The following is a 24,512-nucleotide window of genomic DNA, read 5'->3' as shown; positions in this document are numbered from 1 at the left end:
TTCTAGAGAAGCTGATTTGAAGAGCAAATTTCTGTTGACTCAATCTGTAAAATCACACAGCCCAAACGCTGGGGGTACTTGTCTCAAAATTAGTCTATATTCTGTATTATGCACTCACTGATACAACCCCACTGACGAAAATGCCAAGAATTGAGGGGGGAAAAAGCAGCTAAAATTATTGCTCCCCATTTGAACTTGTAAGAAGCAAAAAGCTTCCACACCCTATGCACGGGCAGCTGCAGTGATTAACTGCATATATTAGGTATTTGCAAGCATCATTAGTTAGCTGTCTGCACAACTCAAATTACCCAGGAAACGTTTTATTCTTTGTGGTTCTTGTCAACAACTGCCCACACTTTTTTTTTGTGTGTGTGTGTGAAACAAGACACTTCAGTATATGGGAAAATAGTTTAAAAATAGTTTAGAAAATAGTTTAGAAATTGATTCCACCTTTATTAACTTAATGGGGAAATTTCTAACAAACTTGTATTCAAATAAAAAAAAAAAAAACAACAACAAAAAGAAATATGTACATTCAGGAGTGGTCCAGAACTTGGCTCTGCCCATGCAGAAAATAATGTCACATAGTAATGTCTCCAGATCCCCAAGAAATGACAAACTGGCAGGTAGTGTCATGGGGGTTTTTTAACAGTTTTTGCCAGCTGCTCAAGTTTAATAAGGGGATTCCCTTTGACCTGTTGGTCATTGAATGTTCACGTTCATATTCTCCCCATGTGATGAGAACATACAGGGCACTGTACTTCTCCCAGCATCTTTGGTATTTGGGAAGATGTAGAAACTTTGCTCTGTGTTGAAAATTTTCTTCACAGGAGAGAGCCCTGAACAGAAATGTCGCACCAGCTGAGGCACAGGAGCTTTAGTCCATCCTCCTCTCTGGGAGCATTAAGGTAAGACCTCCCCAGGCACTGTCCGGGAGTTGAAGATATTCGTGTAGAAGTCTATCAGCAGCTCAGTGAAGAGGTTCAGAGGCACCAGAGCACTCAGGGAGGCAGTTCCTTTCGAGGGCCAGATCAAATTCAAGCCGAAGACACAGGCCAGGCTGGATGCTGTCATTCTGTTATAGATGCTCTCCTGGGAAACCTGGAAAAACATAAACGTGAACAGGTACATGCAGACAAGTGGCCCAGACTGGGAGAAACAAGACACCACCTGTGCAGAGGAGGAACCAATGAGGGGAGCAGACCCTGGGCACGGGTACATCAACCTGGAGGGTGTCTGAAGCTTTAGAAGGATTGTTTTTCCTTTCACTGATGCATGACTTCTCTTCCAAGTACCTCTACATCCACCCAATTCCTTTGGAGAAATGGAGGTGAAAACAGGCTGTAGGTAAAACACAGAACAGTGAAATCTGTTCTGCACCTGCATGATGTGTCCTACTGCTACATGTGGCTGTGAGCCCAGAGCTGGTTAGTAGAGTGTTTTTCTCCCTGTGAGCTTGGCAGGGAATTTGTGTGTGTTTTGTTCTCCTGGTATCTAAAGCCCAGTATGGCCTGGGTGTCCTCCCTGGCAAATTTCTGCTATTTGTAAACAGCCAGCCAGCTGAAGGTGCTCCTGGTTCCTGCTGACCCAGATCATTCAGGCAGTTCTTACCAGGCTGATCTTGCTGCAGTTGATCTGTAACCTGGCATGACAAGACCACAGTCACAAACTGCACTGTGCAGGTTACACTGGAGCTGCCATTTCAGAACAGAACAAGGAATCCTTGGGAAAAATCTCCCTTCTATTCTTCCTGCTACAATTTCAAGTGGAACAGGAAAGCAAAAATTCTATTTCTTAGTGCCTCTCAATTTCTGTCTTGCCATAAAGCCTCCTGAAAAGGCAGCTCTGTGGTACTATGAAAAGCCTGAGGGCACTGGAGGAAAAACTAAGAAACATTATGATCATGAGAATACTTCTTAACACAGGCATAAATTCCAGTTGCCCCCTGCCCAGCAACACAGGTTTCATTCCTCTCTATCTTCTACAGCCCAGATCCACCTTCCTTGGTGTTTTACCTGGCAAGGACCCTCTTTGTCCAGTCAGGAGAGGATATAATGCCTTTCAGACACTATTTGCCTGAAGGCAGCTGGACAATGAACTAGTGCTGGGCTACTAATAAATATAACAAGGTTAAGAACTGTGTTCTGGCCCTTAAGTGGCTAATACAGACTTCACACTGTGTACTGTTGTACGTGTGAAACCCCTGTGAAACAAGTACAAATATTTTTTGGTGTGTTTCTTTCAGTTGAAAGTCTCTACAGCTTTGGGCTACAGCCCATCACACTGTGTTTTCTGTAGCACAAAAAAGTGCTGTACCCTAAGAAAGGTACCTTAGGTGTAAGGGGCAGGTACCCTGGGATGGCACAGGAGCAGAGTGGAAAGAGCCAAACCTGCTGCAGTTGTCTTCCCCCAGTGTTTGGGAGTGCTCCTGACACCCTCCCCCCCACGAGTTGTGTACAGGACCTGTCTTTAAACACTGGTGGAAACACACTCAGCCTGACCCAGCTGCTGCTTTTGAAAGCCAGCATTTCAGCTCAAAGCAACACCACTGAATTGCTGTAGAGCTAGATTTGGTGGTTTTCTCTTTAGGCCAACTATTTCAAAGGTTGTTTCCAGCCCCAAGATGAAACCATCTCTTCCCACCCACCACCACTCGGTGGAGCATTTCAAGGAGACAGTTGACATCGCAATGATCAACAAAAGCACCCGTGGCACGGCTTCTCCTCCGAGGGAGAAAATCCCTGAGATAAAATGGAACAGTGATTTTATCATCTGGGGCAGAGCTGCACTGAGCCTTTTCCGTGACTCATCAGTGGGGATGACTTGGGAGCTTGAGGGAGACATGGCAACGTTGCTGTGCTCCAAAATACACAGCAACCCCTTCCTCAGCAGATCCAAGGAAAAGTGTGCAACTGAATCTGACTCTCCACAGTGACTTTGCCTGCTCACCAAAAGCTGCTTTCAAGGAAGCCTCACCACACCCATGGTCTGGCTTTACCCCTCCCTGAGGGGATCAGGCTGCCCTGCAAGGGCAGATGCAGTCAGGAACCCTCCTCATGGGCTGCCCCTCTGAATAAATTCACCCCAAAGCTACGTTCTGTCTAAGAAACACAAATGACAGCACTTGGATCAACCCCCTTGACTCTGTCTTTGATTCCCTCACAAAGTTAGTAACCATCATCTCTGTTTCAATTGAAATACATGCTCTGTCAATTTGATGAGCTAATAAAAGACAACTCTCCAAGGGCCTAGATCATATCCTTGACGGAATCATCTGAACATCACAGGAAAGTATTACAACAAAGAACTACACAGCTCCACTTTGTTGTTTTGGTTTTTTTTTTCCCCTTTCGCTGGGACATGTATAGAAAAATCATTAAATAATGACAGCCTATATTGAAAGAAAGTCTTCTAGAAAGATAAAACTTGTACATTGAAAAACTCGTCATTGGGAGTAACCACTGAAGTTTTAGTGCCACATCGAGAAATGCAAAATACGTATTTTCACTGTCCCAGGATAAACACCCAGCTCCACCCAGCACAATTGTGATGATTTTTGACTCCATGTGCTTTTATCCCACCACCCTGAATGGATGCCACTAAATTCAGTGCAGGGGTGTTTGTGGTAATGCTGGGTTGATCATGGGACTGGGTGATCGTGAAGGTTTCTTCCAACCTTGATGATTCTGTGATTCATGGATACTGCAGGAGTGAGACCAGACAGCCACTACACCACCTAATGAACTTAAACAGTGAAATACAGCAGGTAAAACAGCCAATTACCACTATCACTTTTAAAAATCCAAGAACACCACCATCTCTTTGGTTTCTCAGTGGCAGTGCTGAAAGGAACTCCGCAAAACATTTTCAAAAGAAAATTACTAGACATTAAAACGCTCCCACAAACTGACTGAAATACTTTTCTACCACCCACTGTCAGCTCCCTTGCAGATGTGCCAACTGCTTGTATCTGCTCCTTAGATGAGCCTTAGTCATCTAATCCTTCCCAACATGCCCCATCATCTCCAGCCACCCCCAAGCTTTGCTGGAGCTGATTACACTGTTCAGTTGGACAAGTGATTTGAGACAAAACATTAGTTCACAGCATTTCTTTTCCAGCTTGTACTTGGCTTTAACTTTGCTCCTTCAGTCACAGCTCTGAAGCACAGCTCGTGGGCCCCAAACCCTGGTCCATATTTTCTGATTGGTCCAAGTTTGGCATTTTAAATTAAATTTGGCAAGTTTTAGCAGCAGTTCTTTCAGCCCACCCTTCCCACATCAGGCATGATTGGAGGGACAGAAAACAAAAGCAGGGAGGGGAAATGTAAGCACAGAGAAAGGGCTGTATCAGCTGGTACCAAAACCAAAGCCACGGTTATAAAAACACAAGTTAGGTGATATTATTGCCTCTACCAACTCTCCTCTCTAAAGCTTCTTTAGCCTTAGTCTGTCATGGCAACTACAATTACAGTTTTCTAGGAAATGGTTTCTGGCTTCAGAACTGGGTTACTGCAGCCCTCAGGGTGCTTAGCCAAGTAATTTGCTTCTTTGAGCCCTTTAAGTTTGCCTGTGCATTCATAACTCTGCTCCACTGCATTTGCAGTGCAGGGCTCGTGCAACACAAACACGTGTGCACACTCATCCCTTCTGAGATCAGCTGAGCAAGCACTGACACATTTTACAGACATAATTCAGGGACTGACTTGTGAAAGCTGGTCCTTGTTTCCCTCTTGCTCCCAATTGCCCCTTTCTGCCAAGGGATCTCAGTCCACTGCAGCTCCAAGAGCTGCAAATCCCTGTCCAGCAGCCAGAGGCACTGCCAAGTGGAGATGGGCTGGTTTATAGCTTTCACTGCTGGGCTCATTCCTGGCAAAATCACCCCTGATCTACAGCTAAAGGACTTGGGCCTGTTTTTGAAATTCAAGTCTGTTACTTCTGTAGAAGTTGCATTGTCTTGCTCTCTTGGACTAGAAGGAGCTTTTTGTTAAACAAGTGGGTTGAGACTGCAGAGAAAATAGGAAATTTTTTTTTTTTTGTTCTTCTACAAATCAGCATCAAACTTGGAGTGTTCAAAACCCGTATCTAGTGATTACAATTCATCCCACTTGATGAAATTACCACAAGTACCTCTTGCACTACTCAAGGCTTAGCTCATGGAAGAATTAAATTGCCTCTTGTACGTAAGAAGGTTGATGCTTTCAGGTAAAAACCAGAATTATTGGTGGAGTGGTCTGTTAAAAGTTTGAATTGTGGCAGCCTGTGCAGCACCAACCTGCAGTGAATAGAAATCTCCAGCTCTGAGATTGTTTCAGGTTTCCTTGACCTTTCCAAATGCAAATATTCCCCGAGACATTAAGGATGAAAAGCCGCGGATCAGCAAAAACCGCAGATCTGAGCACCGGTATCAACTCGATGCTGTGCTTTCCATAACAAGGCACACTTAAAAACAATGCTGCATTCTGGGGCCCAATTACAGCAAAGTCGGTGTGGTACTTTTGCACACCTCATTAACACCTCGAGTGCTCAGCTCTTAAGAAACGCGTGGAGATGGTGCATCTGTTACTGGAACAAAGTCACTTACACGATTCATAACGCTGAGGACAGATATCACTTGCTAAAATAATAGCAAATGACGTGAGGATTTCCTTAATAGCTTTAGAGTTCAGCTAAGCAGCAGCAAAGCAACGTGTGGGTATTACAGGAGTGCTGTCTGAGGGTTCTGTCCGTGTGTTTATCCTTTAATCTTGCTTTTCCCTGGTGCTTTGACTGTAAAAGGGATTAAATGTACTTGTTTCTGAAATAAACTCCTGGCTAGGATGTGGCAAACATGACTGTAGCCCAAGAACAGCTGTTGAGGGCCAGTTCCCTCCCTGGTGAAAATCAGCATCATTCCACAGGTCGGATTGCTGTGGTGGGCTCAGGATTTCTGAAAACTGGGTCCCATCTACACCCTGACCCTCCACTTTAGGCACCCAGGTTTGAGAGCTGCAACCTGGAAAAGACAATGCATTGGATAAGTTAGAAGGAAGGAAAGTTTACAGTCCTGTGACTGTCTTTTCCTGCACAGCCAAAGGATGCCTGCAGAACTGTTTGGAAGGGATGTTCCCCAAACCCTCACACTCGTGGCTTTCCCAGAAATGGGTTAAAAGAAATCAGCAAACCAAAAAAAACTATGACTGAAGACACATGATTTTATTTATCCTGAGCAATTAAAAAAAAAAAAAATCCTTGCAAAACAGTACATTCTAGGCTTTTAATTTAACAGTGTAGCAAGGAATGGCTATTTTAAAAAGGAAAATGCTATTTTTAAGATTTAATATGAAATATTTTGCTATTGTTCTAAAGCTTATTAACATTTCTACAATTTTCTAAAATAACAATAATTTATTTGGTGTTTTATTTGCCCGATATTTATGTTTCAGGGGAATAAGGTGATTTCACCTAGGTTTTCTCCAGCACTGAAAATTACATAACCACTACTGTCAGGCTTTTTTTTTTTTTTTTTCACTCCAAAATAGAAAACAAACCCCCAAAACCAAATCGATAAAAACATACATTCTGAGTGTGGAGTGGAGGGACCAGGACTTCTAAAGACCCCAGGCACAGTTCATTTAAATGTACATGGTAATTTCCATTACATTTAAAGGATTTCATAGTGAAGGGATGGTCAGACCATTGCTTGGCACCAAATCCTGTCAAAACTGGAGAGTTCTGCAAGTCCTGCACAACCACCTCACCACCTTGTTCCAAATACTCACTTTTCCCTTCTGTGGAGATGTTAAATGTGGAATTAAAGAAGAACAGATTGAGAAAGAAAACCTCTTTGGAACTTTTGCCCGGACTCACCATGTGGAGGAAGCACATCAGGTATTTCAGGACGATGTAGTTGTGCTCGGGAAGCCCCTGAATGATTTGTTTGCACCTGGTGACTCTCAAACAGCTCTCCACACCTGCAATGCCAAAGCATTAACTTAGCTCTGGAGCATCCAAACGTTGCCAAGAAATCATAACTTATTTATGTCTGTTGGAATTACATCTGTAAAACCGGCCGCAAAATTCAGCTCTGCTGATAACCACGGCCACCACGGTGCCAGGGAGGGTTTATCCCTTGGAAAGCCTCTGTCATATTTTGTGTTATCATGTATCTGGCCCAGACCCACTTCCAGAGCATTTTCTCAAGGCAGTGAAACAGCCAAAATAATTTCTTTGCTCGAGAGGACTTTCAAAGGCCTTGATTTGAATCTCGCTGTCGCTCCATGCACTTAATTGAGATGTCTACTTTTTATGCCCTGATTTTACTCTTGCTGAGACACAGTCCTGCCCAAAAAGCCCTTCTGGCAATCTGCTAACTTTAAAATCGCTACAGGAAACTCTTCTGCCTTGGCAAAAAATTTATGAGAGGGCCACTTGGGTGGTGAGAATCTTCTAGAGATGAACCTAAGCAGGTTCATTAACTCATTTCTACAGATGGGCAAACCCAGAAGTGGACCCCAAACTTCCTACATCATCCAGACAGTCCAGGTGAGAGTTACAGTGACACTCATATTTCAGATGCTCTACCAAGTGACTTTTTTTCTCCCCTGGAATACCACAGTATTTTATTTGATATATTTATTATATTTTATTATATATAAAATATTTATATAGTTATATATAATTTATAGATTTATGTAATTATTTATATATAAAGATAGTTGTATATTTTAATAAAATATAATATAATATATAAATAGTTAAATACATATTAAAATACCTATTAAATTAAAATATTTAAAGTATCACAGATCATTGTGGTACTGTAAGTTGAACACCAGTTTGGAGAAAGGTCTGATGATGGTAATCATGCCTAAACTAACCAGCTCAGTTTTGCTGATACTATTTCTGCATCTGTTGCATTTCTCTCTCTCTCCCGGGGAGTGCACAAGGCTGTGTGTGTATGCACAAAATTTCAGCACACTAAGTGCTTTTAAAGCACCGAATTAAACACATGAAGCTTTATTGAGGTGAACTGTGGAGACGTTTTTTCCTACTGCAAAACTACCAGCTCCCATAAAACACATTAATCTGAGTCCCAAGAATTTTTTTGTCAGCCTTCTGCACAAGATATAATGCAGGAATTGCAGCATTACTGGGTTAAAGAAACCTTGCTAGCAGTTTTCATGGCTAAAGGTGAAGTTCTTCAACAATTATAAGCTTTAAGGTTTTATTAATTTTTTTAAGTCTGTCACTCAGCTCATTTATTTCACAGCTCCCATCAATAACACTCTAAAAAAAGAGTAATTTAGATGAGACCATAAAGAGAAAATGTTCCCTATCGTTTCAAAGTGCTGTAAAGCAGAGATGCTGCATTTCTGGGTTTGCAGGTTAAGATATGCAACAGACATACAACACACATATATGCAACACACACACTTCCAGGAGACAGAATGAGAATTTTCAAATCATCCCAAGGCAGCTGCCTGTGATCACACCTCTCCAGAGCTCCCTTCTGCCCTGAATTCACACAGAATACCTTTCCTGTGGTTTTTGAGAATACTTCTGCTGCTGGTATTTGAGAACAACAAGCTGCTTGCCTGGCTCTCAAGCCTAAGGTCTTTTTAAATCAAGGTATCACCACAGCATCAGTAAGAGATGGACATCACACTGCAGGCATGCAAGAGAGCCCAAAGAATAATTAGTAATTCCCTTAAACTCCACTTTTGGAAGCATTTGGTCAAAACTGAAAGCAGAGCAAACAACGATAAAACAGAATGGGTGTTTAACAGGTGCTTGGCCAGGCAAAGCCTCCTGGTGTCCCTGGGACAGTGCACTGCTCTCAGATTATTTTCAGACTTGTTCCTGTTTCTTGCTTAGCTCCATCACAAAGTAATATCAGCACAGGCTTAATTCAGTAAAAATCAGCATTTGTACATCCCTTTTCCAAATTTCCCCTATTCTTTCCAGTCCCTCCACTTCTGCCACCTGCTTGTGAACAGCCCTGCTTTTCTGAGTGCCCTGAGAATATTCCCTGTGTGAGCAGATGAGTCTGTGATTTGGAAGGGTGTGATCTACAGACTTGCAAGCAGCAAAACAGTACAGAACTCCAGAGGACTCTGAGCACGACCTGCTGAAGCTTTTTAATGGAAATACATGAATAAAGTTAATGACATGAGACTGTACGTGAGGATGATAGCGATGGGCACAGCACTGGAATTTGACTTAGAATATTTAGGCACAGCAAACTTGCTGTGCTTCTGCCCCTTACAAACATGGAGCAGCTGAGATTTATCCCCAGCCTGAAGTATTTTAGTGCCCTATCCCAACAGCAACAGTCATTACAGTGATGATAACCTGCATTTTGCAAGAGCATCAGCCCACAGTTGCCAAAGGCACACCAACAGACTGCTGGGAAATGTACTTCATTTAGATAATTTCCTCAAAAAACAGGCTTTGGAAATACGTGTGATTGTGACTGGAAGTCCTGTGGGTTCCCTGCTGTCCTGACTATAGCCTGGATGGCAAAACCTCAGTCCACCAGCACTAGGCACCAGTTCCCAGGTATTCTGGGATCTCCCAGGTATTCTGGGCTCTCAGCTATTCAAACTCCATGGATTCTCACTAGGATTAATGCCCTTGCTGGCATTATAAACTCCTAGTCCCTGACAAGGCCATAATTCATAGTTCAGGTGGTGCCGTATCTTTAGATACTCAATGCCTCCTCATGGCTTTAGATCCTTTCTTCCCCAATATGTCATCCTATGGAAATAGTTGCAATGAAAAGAATCTCCTCCCCACCAGAAAAAAAAAAAAAAAACAAACAACCAAAACCCACCACAAAAAAAACCCTCAAAACAACCAACCAACCAAAACAAAAAAACCAAAACCACAAAACCCCCAACCAATCAAACAAAAAAAAAACAAACAAAAAACCCCAAACCAGAAAACAAACAAAAAAACCCCAACACAATGAAATGAAACAAAACAAAAACCCAAAGAAACATATAAATAACTGAACTGAATTTTCTTTCCACAAGTCTGGTTAGCAAACAAACAGCAGTGGTTATGAATTAGTCAGGTCCAGTCCTGCCTGCTGTACAAATTTCTCTAAACTTATTTGTACTCACTGGTGATTCCAAGGATGTGATCGTAACAGTCAAATGTTAGTAATGGTTGGGGGAGTTCCCTAAGGAAAGTCTTCAGGATAACAGCAGGAATATGGATGTCATGATAGTCATCAAAATTCACAGATTTGCCTAACAGGAGAAAAAGAAGAAAAGAGGTGTTCAGTCATATGTTTTAGTTTTTAACTACTGCTTAAACACTGTTTCACACTATGTTTTGAACAGCAAACCTCTTGCTTTTCTGCTGCTGTAACCCCTGATATTTCATTTTTATATTTTTCATGCAGCTTTATTAATCTTGCTGTAGGAGATTCTCTCCATAAAGACATTTCATAAAGTGGCTTCACGGGGAAGTCAGTGACTTTCACAATTACTTCACTACATTTCATAAATTCTTAGGCAAAATTGCATTGCTTTGCCATAACCAGAGGCACTGTACTTTGTAACTACAGAAAAGTAGATGTTCATGAAAAAATAGACCATTTTTGACTCAGACTTATAATTCATTAGCTGCTACAGGTTTTGAAGGCTCTGGTGTGACATCAAGGGATGACTTGCTATTCAGTAACCATTAAGTGCTTGTTGCTCTCTCTCAGTTTTCTGCACTAGTGCTCTTATTATTTTATATTACAAATGGTTGTATGATTAATTAATTACAGCAAAGCTGGCATTTCTGCTTCACCAACAAAGCCCCCACACTGTTACTGGCAGTGGTTGATGAGAGCTTACCCTGATTGTAGAGTTTCTGCACATCTTTGATGGCCTGGAAGCTGGCTGACCTTCTGAAGAGGCCCTCTACTTGTAGTCCTGAAAAAAACAATTAATCCAGGCCTCATCTGTAAAAGCTGCCTCTCTTTTGTTTTTCTCTTTAGCATCAGTAGAAAGCAGAACAGAGGGAGAAGATTTGGGAACAAAGATCCTCCCTACACTCACTTTTTGGAAAGAAAATCCTTGAGAACAGAAAGCAGGATCAAATCATGTTTCAGCATTGCCTTCAGCACTTTCTTTAATGGGTCTCATAGAAATACTACTACCTTGCCTTAAGCATTTTAGAGGGTCTTGACAACTAGTTTTTGTTTAAAAGTAGCTTTCAACTGCACCTAATGACATAGAAGCAGGTTCAGGATTCACACACCCACTGCCACTGAGCCCCAAACCACACCTGTAAACCTGCTGTTCTCCTTGCCTTAAACCTTTAACGAGCTGAAGAGGGTGTTTGCAAAGATTCCCCAAGTTCCTTCTTCTGCCAGTGGGTGAGACAAGGTCCTTTGGGCTGGGGAGTGTTTCACGGGATCTCTGGTTGGAAGAACCCATTTCTTGCCACTGGAGAGCTGCCAACTTTGGGGCAGATCTTTGCTCCTTCCACCTCTGGAAGTCAGTGGGACTCAACACTCTGCCTGCCCATGAAATACCTGATTTTAGTCTCAAGGCACTCCTGAATTCTCTGTCCTGAATCTCCTGAAGGGTGTCTATCTCATGCTGTGGACTAACTGAAACCTCACTTCAGCTCCAGAAGGAAAATGTCAATAAAATGCATCCAATCAAGGATCTCCTTTGAATCACAGCTTTCAAGGTAAGTAATTTATCTGAATTATTGTGCAAAACAGGATGGGGCCAAGAATGGCTACTTTTCATGAGACTTGTGGTACTTCTTGCTTCTGAGTTTGGTAAAAAACTCATTTCTTTCTCTCCTTCCTGCTCTCCAGTTTTTGCTATTCCTCACACCCAGCAGGTAACACAACTTCACTCACACGTGGTCTGAACTGGAGATTCCTACTGGAAGCAGAGTAATGTAAAATATCAGCCTGTGCTGGTCTGACAAAACACCAAATTGCTGCAGCTTGGAGAAGGTTGGCAGCCCACCCGCTGCCTGAGGGGACTGCTGGACCTTTCTTTATGTGAGTGAGGAAGATCAGATCTAATTTTTAATTTTTCCATGCTTCTCTTTCAGCAGATAAGCAGCCAGACTGAAGCCAGTGTTTGTGTATTCCAGCTGAAGTACACATGGGTCTTTTTGCATGAGCAAGAATCTTTATGGTGTTCTAGAAAAATTAAGTTGTACATTAACGAAGGATAATCAATCATTCTTGTGAACTCACCCAGGTTGCAGGAGTATTTACTACACAAAAAATTAATAATTAAATTTATTTGTTATAAGTTATAATTGTTATAAGTTATAACTTATTCGTTATAATTAAATTTATTTGTTATCAGTTTATTTGTAAATAATTAAATTTGTTTGGATTAAATTGGTTGTAATTAATGAACCCATTAATTACAGAGAAGCATTTAATAGTACGTACATGAATTTATAAAATACTAGAAGAGCTGATAATATACCATTAAAATACATTTTCATAGCCAAGTTTCAGAGACTTCTGCCACAAACCCAAGCTCTACTTTAAAGTGCTCCACAGACTAGATTTAGTCTCAGCTGGAGTTCAGCTGATTACAGCTCCCAGTTAGTTCCTAGGAATATGTGCCCTTGCCTCTTAAATCCAGGCTGAACATTAAACCTTTAGCCCATGCACTCGGTTCTGGAAGGAGGATGACATCTCAGACTGAAGCATCCAAGAAGGACATGTGTGGTTACTAAAGGAACCAAGTGGACAATAACTATGATGTATTTGACCCCTTGCCTTGTCCTCCATCAGGTTGTGTTTCAGTTGAGTCAGGGTACAGCAAATAACATCACTGCAGTAAAACTGTTCCGTCACATTTGGGGGCAACCTGTTAAAGACAGTTCTGGGAGTGGCAGCTGTGAACTGCTCGTCAAGGCACTGCCCTCAGCAAACAAGAAGTACAATAATTTCCCCAGAATTTGTGGAATTTTATGCTGCCTGTCAGTGGACAAGAGGCTTTCTGTGGAAACAAGTCTTTCAGCAAATGGACATCATAAACACCTGCAATTTGGTTTGCAGGACTTGGTTTGGTAGTTAATGTTTTTATCTGATGTGAATCTCGCTGTAAGGACTACAGTGCAATAAATATCAATTCTTAACGTGTTTATGCCTTTATTGGCTAAGCTTTCAAGTGTCTAATTAAAGACATTAATCTGTAGCACAGACAACAGCTGTACTTGTCTGGCCCTGCATCCCATCAACGTTACTGTGATGGCACATGACATCCAGCTGTTCCTGGATATGTTTTTGGAGGTGGAAAAGCAACTTTCGTCCTCATCTGCAGAAATCCGGGGTACAGGCACTATCCCTGCTTCTCCCAGAATCCATTTACCAGGTCAGCTGAAACTGGATCAATTGGTTTGATCACAAGTGGCAACGTGCCAGCCACCAAAGCAGAATATCCCCAGTGCTTCTGGCATTTGTGGGCAACCCAACCAAATGACAGGACACTAATTAATTGTAAGCAAGTGCAATTCTTAGGGAAAAGAAAAATCTATATTCTGCTTCTAAAGAAAAAGAACCACAACAGCAAGAAAGTCACATATTTTCTTTTGTGTGTGTGTGTAAAAAATGCTTAGGCCAGATAATAAGATATTATAGCAATGTTTAAATAGTCAACAACAATTATGCTCTTGAAGGAGGAAAACAATAAACCTGGGTACAGTGACAGACCTTTTTGCATTATATTTTTCTGACTTTTGTGGTCAAAATTTTTGCTTTCTTATTTCTGTGATGCATATGAATTTTCGTGATGCACGTGAGCAAAGGACACATTTTTTTTAGAAGTCTGTGTTTCTATTAATTGCTCCCAGTGCTTTCTGTGTTTCAGCTGGGCAGGGGAAGGCTCCCTAAAAGCATGATTTGAATGATGGTCTTTCTCAAGTCACATAACCACTGAACAGTGGTCCCATAATAAGGGATGAGAAGGAAGAAAGGGACCTAAAGCCTCTCGTTGGTTATTCACTGTGATGGATAAATAAACAGTCTTACACACAGGCAGGAAACACCTTCTCCAAGCTCAATCCTTTTCAGATACTATGGGGAAAAAAATCCCAGTTGTTGGAACTACCAGAATTAAGCTCACACAAGGTGCACACAGTAAAACAAAATAAATCACTTTGTCTTCTTCTTGCACACAAAATACACATCAGAGCCACCAGAGCTACGGGATGAGGGAACAAAATTGGCTGAAGGCAATCCTGGGCATTACAACTCCAAGCACCCATTTTTGCCCTTTCAAGGAATAATTTGGAAGCAGCCTATTTAATTTTTGTTAGCAGTGTTCTTCTACGAAATCCTGTTTACAGCATGGCTCCTGTCAGCTGGCTCTGTAAAAAGAGTTTATTTTTTTTCCTGTGTGTGCACAAGTTGAGCTGTTTTGCCATGAATGGCGTGGGTAACACATTCCCTAGGGAACAGCCACCCTGGAGCAGCAGTGCTTGCCAGAACACTGTGAGGGGGTGGCAGACACGAGCAGATGTGAAAAACAAACACCTGCATGTCACTCACCATTCCACCAATGCTGCAGAGACCTCAGAATCACAGAATATTCTGAGTTGGAAGAGACCCACGAGGAACATCAAGTCCAACCCTTCAGTGAGTGGCCCATCCAGGGATCAATAACAGCACAAACTGCTCCCTGCCCCTCTCCCCAAAACTACAGATACACATGGAAATCCATGGGCTTTTGCTGTCCTGCACTAAACTCTCCAGACCAAAAAGAGTGGAATTTTATTCTAAATATTAAGTGCTATATGGAAGAACATAGTATGTGAGTAGTGAGGGAGCCATCTGTGCTCAATGAAAAGTGATGCTGCGATTGAGAACTTAACTGGGTAATTATTGAAATGTCAGTAATCACAAATGAAAACAGGCAGGCACTTCATTCCACATTGAAATATAATGGCTTTTACTACAGCAGACAAAATTTCACAGCACCATGACACAACTGTGTCACACTCTGCATTAATAAAATGTTGCTAAAAATACTTAACCCCCCTTCTATGCCCTCCCCAATCAGTTGTCCCACGGGAAAGACACAGAAAATCAAAACTGATAAAGATAAATTAAAGCAACACATGCTGTCACATTGCTGCAACTTGTCAGAGAAAGAGAGACGAGAAAATTACATTCTTTTTCTTTCAATCATCCTTGATTTGAGGGTTGCTGGCATCAAAAACCTTTGTTAATTTGCCTGCTTTCAGAAGAGAAATGGCAAAGAGTGAGCATCTGAATTCCTTCTGCCCCAAATTCAGTTTGGAAATGTTTCTTTAGACTGGGGTCCTGCCAAATCTTAGGAAGTGTCCATCCTGATTTGGAAGTGGTTTTCATTCTCATTAATACAACCAATCTAGACATCTTCTTGCAGTTCACCTAACTGTAGTAAGGTTCATTTTTAAAAATTAGAACCGACTTATTTCTAATAGGAGGGCTGCAGAGTTTATACATGTGAAATGCCCAAAGCAGCATTAACTTTTATGCTTTGGACAAATTTGAGATTTCTTGGGTTTTTTTTCCAAGCTGGAACACAGCACGGGTTTGAGGAGGAGGTTGCACAACCTTCCTTCCCCCGGTGCTCTGTGCAATGAATACAGAACAAGGAGTGGGATGCCTGCAGTTTGCAGAGGTGGTTTGCTCTGCAGAAGGTGCACAGCAGAGGGAGGGCAGAGGGGAAGGGAAGGGACAGTTCCAGCCCTGCTGAAAGCTGAGCAGCAGCAGCAAGGATGTACAGTTGGGCATCCTCCCCAGAATCCACAGTGTGTTTGTGTCCTTGCAGTTCCAAACAGTCTCCAGCCTTAGAATTTATGAATGAATATTCTCAGTTTACACTTGGCACCTCTAAAAATAATTTATTTGCAATTCCTCAGCACCAGAAACAAAAACTGTGCTTATTACAAGGTTCCTTTTTACTTGATGGCACACAAACCAGTCTTGGGATTTAACTCATCTCCATGAACCCCAGGTAAAAACATTCCCACAGAAACAAAAGAGCCAAGAACTCAGAAATATTCCTGTGGCCGATGTCAAGCTTTGCCAGTGTTGTATTTTTAAAAGATATTTGATTGATCACAGGAAGCCGAGGCCAGGAGGCAAAGCTGCAGCAATCCACATGGATTCAGGATGCATAACCATCCATCTCTACCCATTCTGACTATCACCACCAGGATGTATTCATTCACATTAAAAAATGGAGCCAAAACTTCCTCCCTCAGCAAGATTTGTTGTGATTCATGGAAGGGAGGAGGAGGAAAGATTAATCACTGCTTACCACTGCTTCTGCTATTGAACAGATAAAGGACAGCTTTAGTTGTCATTATGATCATACAATAGGACATTTATTACTTTATCATTGAACTCCTCCAGCAGGGTTATTACCATTTCATTTGGAAGGCTTAGTCATCGCCCAGGACTCTCCTGTGGCACCAGGAGACAACACAGAACAAAATCTTTGTGCTGCAAAGCACTTCCAGTCAACAAAATTGGTGAGGTAAGAGAGAAGGACTGGGCCACGGGGGCTACTGTGAGATAATTTTCCTGTAGGGGACAGTTATTTTTTCTGCTTTACAATTCTCTGGTGTGATTCCTTCACTGTGAGTTTATTGTCCCATCACTTCTGAGCTGCTGCTGATCTCACACCAGCTCTTTAGTAATCAGTTCTCTGTGAAATTTTGCTGTAGCTGTTTCCTTATATGGCCTCTCTATAGAATGCAAATGTTATTAAATCTTGGAAATTTTAGTGATAATCACAGTAGGTTACGTTTGGTTTTAATTTTTTTTTTTTTAAACATGAACAAGCATGTTGTTTATACCTTTGGGGGTGCTCTCTACAACATAAAATACAGTAAAAATAATATATGTAAAAAAACCCCAAAAAAACAAATGACAGTGTATTAATGTTTGAGATAGGCTTGAGCAACATCCCTGCCCTTTGTAACCTGTTTGACATCTTCATGCAGGTCTGAACTGTGCAGTTTATACACAAATTGAATCACATAAAAATTCCCTTAAAAGCTGTGATCTGACCTCCAGATGTTGGGGGGTTTGCAAACAAAATATGAATTTTGCCGTGCAGTTTTATTCTCCACTGAGTGGCATTACTTATGTCCCTGGCTGCTAAAATAGTTGCTCAGAAGTGACAGTCTCAGTTCAGCACCAAATACATTGTGAGGATATGTGGGGACATATTAACCAGAGAGAGAAAATTACCACCCTGTGGCTAAGCTGGATTTCTTAGAGAAAAGGGCCTGTGAGCAAAACATCAAGATCATTCCCAGCAAAGGAACGACACCAGGTTAGAAACACTCATGAATTGTTCTGACAAGAGAGTGGATATTTAATTAAGCAATGCAGTTTCTCAGGGCATAGTAGAGAGAAGATAGTAAACACATAAAAAAATCTGATTTAGGGCAAGTGCAAGTCAAGCTTTTCATTTATAAATAGAGGGCTGGACAGGTTGTGGGTTTGAGGCTGTGCTTAGGAAAAACAAACATCCTCTGGTTTGCTGGTTACTATGAAGATGAAGCCACAAATGTGCTGTTAAACCTGTTTGGACTGACTAAATCATTGGCTGGGTTCAGGATGATACCACCCCTTTCTTTCTGAAATTAAGAGCACTTCTTTGGTTTGGTCCAGAAGATGAACCCTGAGGTTTAGTCTTACTGAGCTAATCATTTTCTCAGATACTCAGAACTCATTTTAGGAAAGCAATTCTTCCCTGTGAAGGTTAGAAGAAACCAAAATTAGGCATTTTTAAAATTGAGTATTAAAAACATTTTTAAAATGAAGCTAGAATGAAAGTGGCAAAACGGCAACATTTTTTTCCCTTCTTGAAAAAATAGCCTGAAAATTAGAGAAATTAAGAAACTGGAGTATGTTGTGTTTATTTTAACAGTGTCTGAGGCATCAGCCATAACAGATCTTGTTTCTAAAATACAAAACAGTGCTAATTTGCTTTTGGGGATGAGGCAGTGCTTGCTGCTGTCAGAGCCCCCTCACGAAGTGGGTACAAGAAGGGGAGTTTTGGCTCATTTGTGCAGGTGACAGTGACTCCCCACCAGGAGCAACTTCTGCAAACAGTGTTGTCTGTAACTGAGACACAAAATTTAAATGCCAAGGAGGAAGAATGTGACCCCAAGCAATCTGTCAAAGGGATTGGAGTCATTAGGTTAAGAAGAAGGGTGGGTGAACCAGAAGTCTTTCGGAGAGACACTCCCAGTTGTCCCATTATGATTTGGGTGATATGGTTTAGTGGTTTAGGGGTTACAGTGGTGGTGCTGAGTTGATGGTTGGACTGGATGATCTTAAAAGTCTGTTCCAACCTTGATGGTTCTGTGATTCTGTAACTTCAGAGACTGAAAGCCTCCTTAGCCTGGTACTCACTGCTGCAGGCAGTGCCAGCACAGCTCCTGCACCAGAGCTGCTCATGAGCAGCACAGAGTGGACATCAGAGGATCTCTGATGTTTCAAGAACTCCTAACCCTGCTGATGAAGTACGATTTTGCAGGAGTTTTTGTGATGCCACAGTTTCAGAAACAGGCTTCGGGTAAACAGATGTGAAAATGCAGCAACGGGAAGAAAGAGCGGAAACATCACACCAGGGGTGGAAACCAAACCCCACTCCCTGCTAACCCCACAAGGCTGGAAGCTCTGCCAAAATCAAAGGGAACAGGGGAACGACAGTGAGGGTTTGTCACTTCCAGAGGATGAATTGGAGTTTTCACTGTGCTCACAGCCACGTCTGGAGTGCAAAGAACGCTGCCAGTCACCCTCCGGGGCTGTCAGCACAGCGACCGGCACAACTGAGATATTCCAGCTTTGGGGAAAGAGTTAAAACCATAGCAGACAGCAGGTACAACAGATACCTGCACACTTACAATCCTAAGTGCAAAAAAATGCATGTCTGTCACCCACTGCTGAACAGCCCTGGCATGGCAGGTACTTGGCTTTCAAGCATCATCTGGCTGGGAACACCACAAACCACTCCACCTGACAAGGCATCTCTGTTCAGAAATCTGGTTTGTGGGAATCTCTTTATGATAGGGAACATGACAGCTCTGAGCAAACCTGGGCTTGGCTGGGAAAGAACAGCACTGACAGAGCCCAGGACCTTCCTTCCTGGGGACACAGAATGACTGAGAGTTAAAATCGGAGAGTCCAGTCAGCAAGTGCCTGGGCTGGACCGTGCACTGGTGCCCCTGACCTGTGCAGATGCACAGAGCAGGGCTTGTTCAGAAGTCTCATCACATCAGAGACCATCCCTCACAAACTGTGCTCACGCTGCTGACGTGGAACAGATGAAATTTTAGCCAAAAAAGGACAAAGTTTGAAGAAAACCCAAGGATGAGTCCTGCTTTCGGAGTAACAAACATTTCATCCAGAAGGAATTCTGCAGTGACAAAGTTGAGATACTCCCCCCCTTTTTTTTATCATAACCATGAGAGGTAAAACTTGCTCTTTTTTAAAACTGTACTGCGCATTTAGCTTTGCTGCTTCAGAAAACTGGACTCAGATACTGTTGAGAGTGAAGAGTATGAGATTGGTGCAACAGTGATAAGACAAAACATACAGAAATAACAACAGCAAGACATGGAGGAGGTTTTGTTTCAAATTAATGTAAGAATTACTAGTTATTTGTCACTAACACACTATAATGATGGCCATAAACCTCCTGTTTCTTTAAAACCTTTAAATAAGCCCAAGAAAGTGCCAGATATGCAAAGCCTTCCTCCCATGCACACGCAAAAGATTAAAATAATTAACATTTTAGTGACTAAATTTTCACTCAATTCCTAAATAATAACAGTTGTGAGAAGTAACAGTGTTAGTGCACATTCATCCTCATTTTAACTCTCTTGACTCCTGTGATTAGCGAGGAAGAGGTATTTGCCTACTAAGATAAGCTAAATATATGTAAGGATGATTGTTTCGCAACAATTTAAAACCACAAAAAAAGTCTGCCTTTCATCTGCAGATGGGGCACGCACTGATACAGCACACAAGCTCTAATTATCCTCTTAGGATTATAATTACAGGGATTGTCTCAGGCTGCCACTCACTCGCCTTCCACGTTCTTAGTCCTGAACTGTTTACATTCCCTGTATCCAGCCACGATATTGGATACGAGCTACACCTGCAAGGTTTTCACAATTAGCACCAGTGTGGAAACAGCACATCCAAGCAGCTTTGGGGGTTTGAGTGGAAACCCCGAGTTTGGGCCACGGGCACTTCAATGAAGTCTATTAGGGGCTCTCCACCCGCTGCAGATCAGTTGATACCTTTAACAGCTGAACTGGCCCCGCTCCAGCCTTGGCTGCTGCAGGTATTTTGAAGATAAATCAGCAATTTCTGACTATGTCTATTTATTCTGTCCTCATTTAAATCCACATTTTCTAGTACTGATGGAAACAAAGCCAGGATTTCCCTTCAAAAGCAGCAATAAAGCTGAGAAGCACTGGTTTTTCTTGCCTGCCCCCTTTTGTCCTCACAAATGTGAAGCCTGCTCAGTGCAGGTTTTTCAAAGGTTTGCAATTTCTCACTTAGGGTTCAAAGAAGCTCAAACTCAGAGCAAACCCTGGTGGTAACAGTTAAAGTGAGCAGAGATCCTCACATACAGTTTGAGCACTGAAAGCAAAATTTACTTTGTTCAGGATGACAGCTGAAGGACGAAAATTAAGAATTAGGAATATGGTGGGATGCAGGTTTCTGTCTACAGAAAGATACAATTTACTCAGAATTTGTATTTTATATCATTTGTGTGCTGTCAATACAAATAGAGGAAAATTTCAGATAAAACTCATTTAACAGCAACATAGGGATCTGAGCCTGGTTTTTGTCTTAAAAATGATGCTGATGCTCAAAATTCGTTCAAACACTAACTAAATTTAATGGCATATTAAATGCCAGTGATGTTTCCTTTTTCATTTTCTTCACTTGACACACCTATTAAAAATTCACACCCTTCTTTCAGGGATCTTAGGAATCATTCCCAGTTCTAGCCCTGTGTAGTGTTGTGCCAGTTGTGCTCTGTTTCTGCTCTGTCACCTGTAAGATAAGCTTGGTGGCACAACCAGAGGTTCAAAATCCACCCTCTCTTTGCCCTGTACCTGAAGGTGATAGAGAGAACTCGAATTTGGATGCTCCCATTTAAAATATGGGTATTTTTGTAATATATATATATATATATATATATATATGTATGTATGTATAAAAATATATAAATATATAATGTAACTACAGACCAATTGCAGCCAAAGGGTCTGTAAATGCCAGCAAAAATATTTTTCTCAAGTGAGTTTTTATAGCTACTGGTCCTAGAAAAATAGAACTCACTGGTTTTTATTGGACATTCTACTTTACTCCAACACTATTATATGGACTTACCATGTATAATATTTCAAGACATCTCCTCAGATTTGCTATTCCCTAATTAATTCTAAGAATTATTATAAATAGTATTTAATTTATACAAATAAACAATGTATTTATATTATTTTATATGTATTATATACTATAAAATAAATTAGAATAAATAATAATAACTAAAATACATAAATAAAATAAATCCTAAAAATATTTTGGTTTTGTTTGGGTTTGGTTTGGTTTTGTTTTGTTGTTTCTTTTGGGGTTTTTTTCTTTGTTTGGTTTTTTGGTTTTTTGGTTTTTTTTTCAGAGTGAGACAATAATCTGATAATAATTATTTCCTATCCATCAAAGCTCTCAAGACAGTGCCCATTTGCCAGTCAAGTTTTCAGGATATGAACATGTCCTGTGTAGTTGTAATTGTTGCTGAATCAGGCACTGAGTGTTATATAGTTTCATACTACTGAAGGACAGAACTCACCTTTAGTTTTGACACAGAACTCACCTTTACTTTTTAGGTAGGACACGGTTTCCTTCATTACTGGGGGGATTAGTTCACCTTTGTTTTTGTCCTTGATACTGTCAGGGGGGAAAAAAATAAAGAAAAAAGAAAAAGCAACAGCCTTTAAGTGGCATTTATAGACAAAGAGTCCAAAGTAAGACAGGACAGCCTGAGCAAAACCCAGAGAGAAATCTGAGAGCATACATTAAATTTCACAAATTAAGGAGCCTGTACCCAAGACAAGAGTCTTTCACAACCAACTTTATCCCTGCTGGAGACTGGATGTGGTTGGATGCTGTTGGTGGAACGGGGTTTCAAGGCAGCTTTAAGGCAGAGGAGGAAGGAGTTTGCAGCCAAATGCTTTCCAGCAAGTCTTGATCAAGGGATGCTGCAAGTTTAGGAGCCTTTTATTATGCAGATTTTTCTTTGTCATTTGGCTCTTTTTAAGCCCCAGTGTATGTATAATTAAAAGGATATTGTACTATTTGTTTTGGAGGCAAAGCGGGGCAGTGAGATTATTAACGCCTTGAATGATTTCCATGAAATGAGATTTCTTTCTCTTTCGTGAGTGAACAGTTGAGGCAAAAAAATGGAACATGGCATTTTCTTGATCTAGACAGCACAGAAAATTCTGCAATTATCCTCCTCATTTTAAAAAAAAAAAAGTCTTTGGCAGCCTAAAAATATAACAAGAGTATCTGCTGAGTATTATGCTACACTTTACAGTAATCAACAACATAAAGGACCAATCTCAGACTTTAAAGTAGCCTTAGTACATATTTATGTGGACAATGTTATATAATGTCTGCTGCAAAAACATAGAACAAGTGACTGTACAGCCCATTAATAACTTAGTCCTGCTAATAAACCAGAGAAGGAGGGAAGTTCCAGGGGCTCTTTGCATAGCATGCAAAGTTGGAATCCCCTGTGAAATTATGTCTCCCAGTAAGAGACCAAATAAGAAAAAGGGCTGGGAGATGAGGTCACTACTGGGGTCAGGGTTTGGGATATCGGTGAGGAAAAGCCTGCAGCAAATCAAGGGGAGGGAAAAAACCCTCACACTAATTTTAGCTTTTCTAATAGGGGAGTTCTAACACTCTCCTTTGTGTGTCAAATAATTTTATTTCATGTATTCATATCAGGACCCTAAACACTTAGGGCAGCTTTTACCAAAATTAGTCAAAAGCCTAATTGACTGAAATGGGAACATCATCAAGAATTTAATGTGCTTGGAAGCTGTTACATCTTTATTATTGACAATTTAGGCTCATGGAACCCATTCTCAGCCTCTCTGAAGTTGCACTGATTGTGTTTGCTTTCTTACAGCTGCTCACTCCAGAGGCACCAAATAGCAACCCAGCAGCTTTTTATAAACATTCTCTAATTATTATTGTTACCCATAAATGTGTTTCCCATTTCAGTGTATAAATAGCAAACTGATTATTTACAGCACCGGCTCCTGCTGAGCACTAGTTTGTCTGTCAGAGAGGTGAGACAAATAACTGGGCTATAATTTGTAATAGTAAAACCTACACACAACTTGTCTTTTTTTCCTAGGAAAAAAAGGTGGTGTTTTTGCACTTCTAACATTTTCTGCAGGATTCCCTTTTAAGAAAGGTTCTGTTCCCAGTACAGTGAAGGAGGTTCTCAAGAAAAATGGTGTTTTAAAATAGAGTAGGGTATCCACTGACAGTCACATGCAAAGGTTTGTTCTGTTTGGGCAAGCTGGGGTGTGCATTTTCAGAGTATGTGGGACACAGAGTTCGCTTTGCTGGACCTGAGGTGACAGAAGAAATTGCAGGGCCGTCAGTGCAGGTATTGTAAACCAGACCAGCTCAGAGGTCAATGGAATTACAGCTCCAGCCTCTCTCTGTGGATCCTGTCAGCAGCCCGTGTGTCTCCTGCCTCGGCCAGGAGGGTGAGATGAGCAGCTGTGCCCTGGGATGGGCAACACAAACTGACACTGGGGGTCAGCTGCTGCTGTGGGAGATTTGAAATGAGAGGCATCTTACTCTCATCTCTTCTTCTTTCTGCTGAGGTGAGGAGCAGAACAGAGTATTTCAGTGCATGGTGCAGCTGCTGTGACTGACTCACGGATCTCCATCCTGCTGCAGCCACGTCAGATCCAAGAGATCTGTTCTGGCACACAGAGAATGAGTTCTGCCCACTCTGGGATCCATGATTTGTTACTGCAGCACGTTACACACCCAGTGACTCACTGCCAGACAGCAGACAGTTACCACACAAGGCCTTCACCCGTTGTTCTCAAGTGTCATTAAGTATTCTTGGCTGATAATCTTTCTCTCTCTTTGCTTTCCCTCTCCCTTTCATTTTTTCCCTGCTGAGACATGCAGAGGTTTGCTTTAGAATGCAATCCTTCCTCCCTGGGCACACATGCCCAGCATGCACAAGCAGAAAGATCATGGCCAAAAGGAGGGCACCCTGAAATGTTTGTGATAACCACTCAGCAAACAGCAGCTGGACAGTTGTGGCAATTTTGTACATTTCTCTGCCCCCTGTCCCCATCCGTGGCATTTTGTCATTACAGTCCACAGAGATGTAAGAGGAGAGGGAATCAGCAAAAACAATTCATTCCTCAAGATGAAAGTTGATACCTTTTCCTTTGGTTCAGATTTTAGAAGCTCCCAG

General features: G+C 41.6%; 1 protein-coding gene across 2 annotated transcripts in view; it reads right to left on the bottom strand.

Moving 5' to 3' along the window:
- Positions 1–250: 250 nt before the first annotated feature.
- Positions 251–24,512, bottom strand: part of ARHGAP8 (Rho GTPase activating protein 8) — a 60,363-nt gene continuing 36,101 nt past the window's right edge. For both annotated transcript variants that reach the window (XM_032688197.1, XM_032688195.1), the window contains exons 9-13: positions 21,867–21,940; positions 10,830–10,907; positions 10,104–10,232; positions 6,847–6,950; positions 251–1,101 (exon numbers count right to left, since the gene is read on the bottom strand). In XM_032688197.1, coding sequence (XP_032544088.1) covers positions 904–1,101; positions 6,847–6,950; positions 10,104–10,232; positions 10,830–10,907; positions 21,867–21,940 — 583 coding nt within the window. In that variant the 3' untranslated portion in view covers positions 251–903. The remainder of the gene's footprint in view (positions 1,102–6,846; positions 6,951–10,103; positions 10,233–10,829; positions 10,908–21,866; positions 21,941–24,512) is intronic.

Source organism: Chiroxiphia lanceolata, chromosome 5 (genome assembly GCF_009829145.1).
Source record: "Chiroxiphia lanceolata isolate bChiLan1 chromosome 5, bChiLan1.pri, whole genome shotgun sequence".
Taxonomy (NCBI): domain Eukaryota; kingdom Metazoa; phylum Chordata; class Aves; order Passeriformes; family Pipridae; genus Chiroxiphia; species Chiroxiphia lanceolata.
Note: the sequence above shows the minus strand (reverse complement) of the source record. Positions and strands in the feature narration are given on the sequence as shown.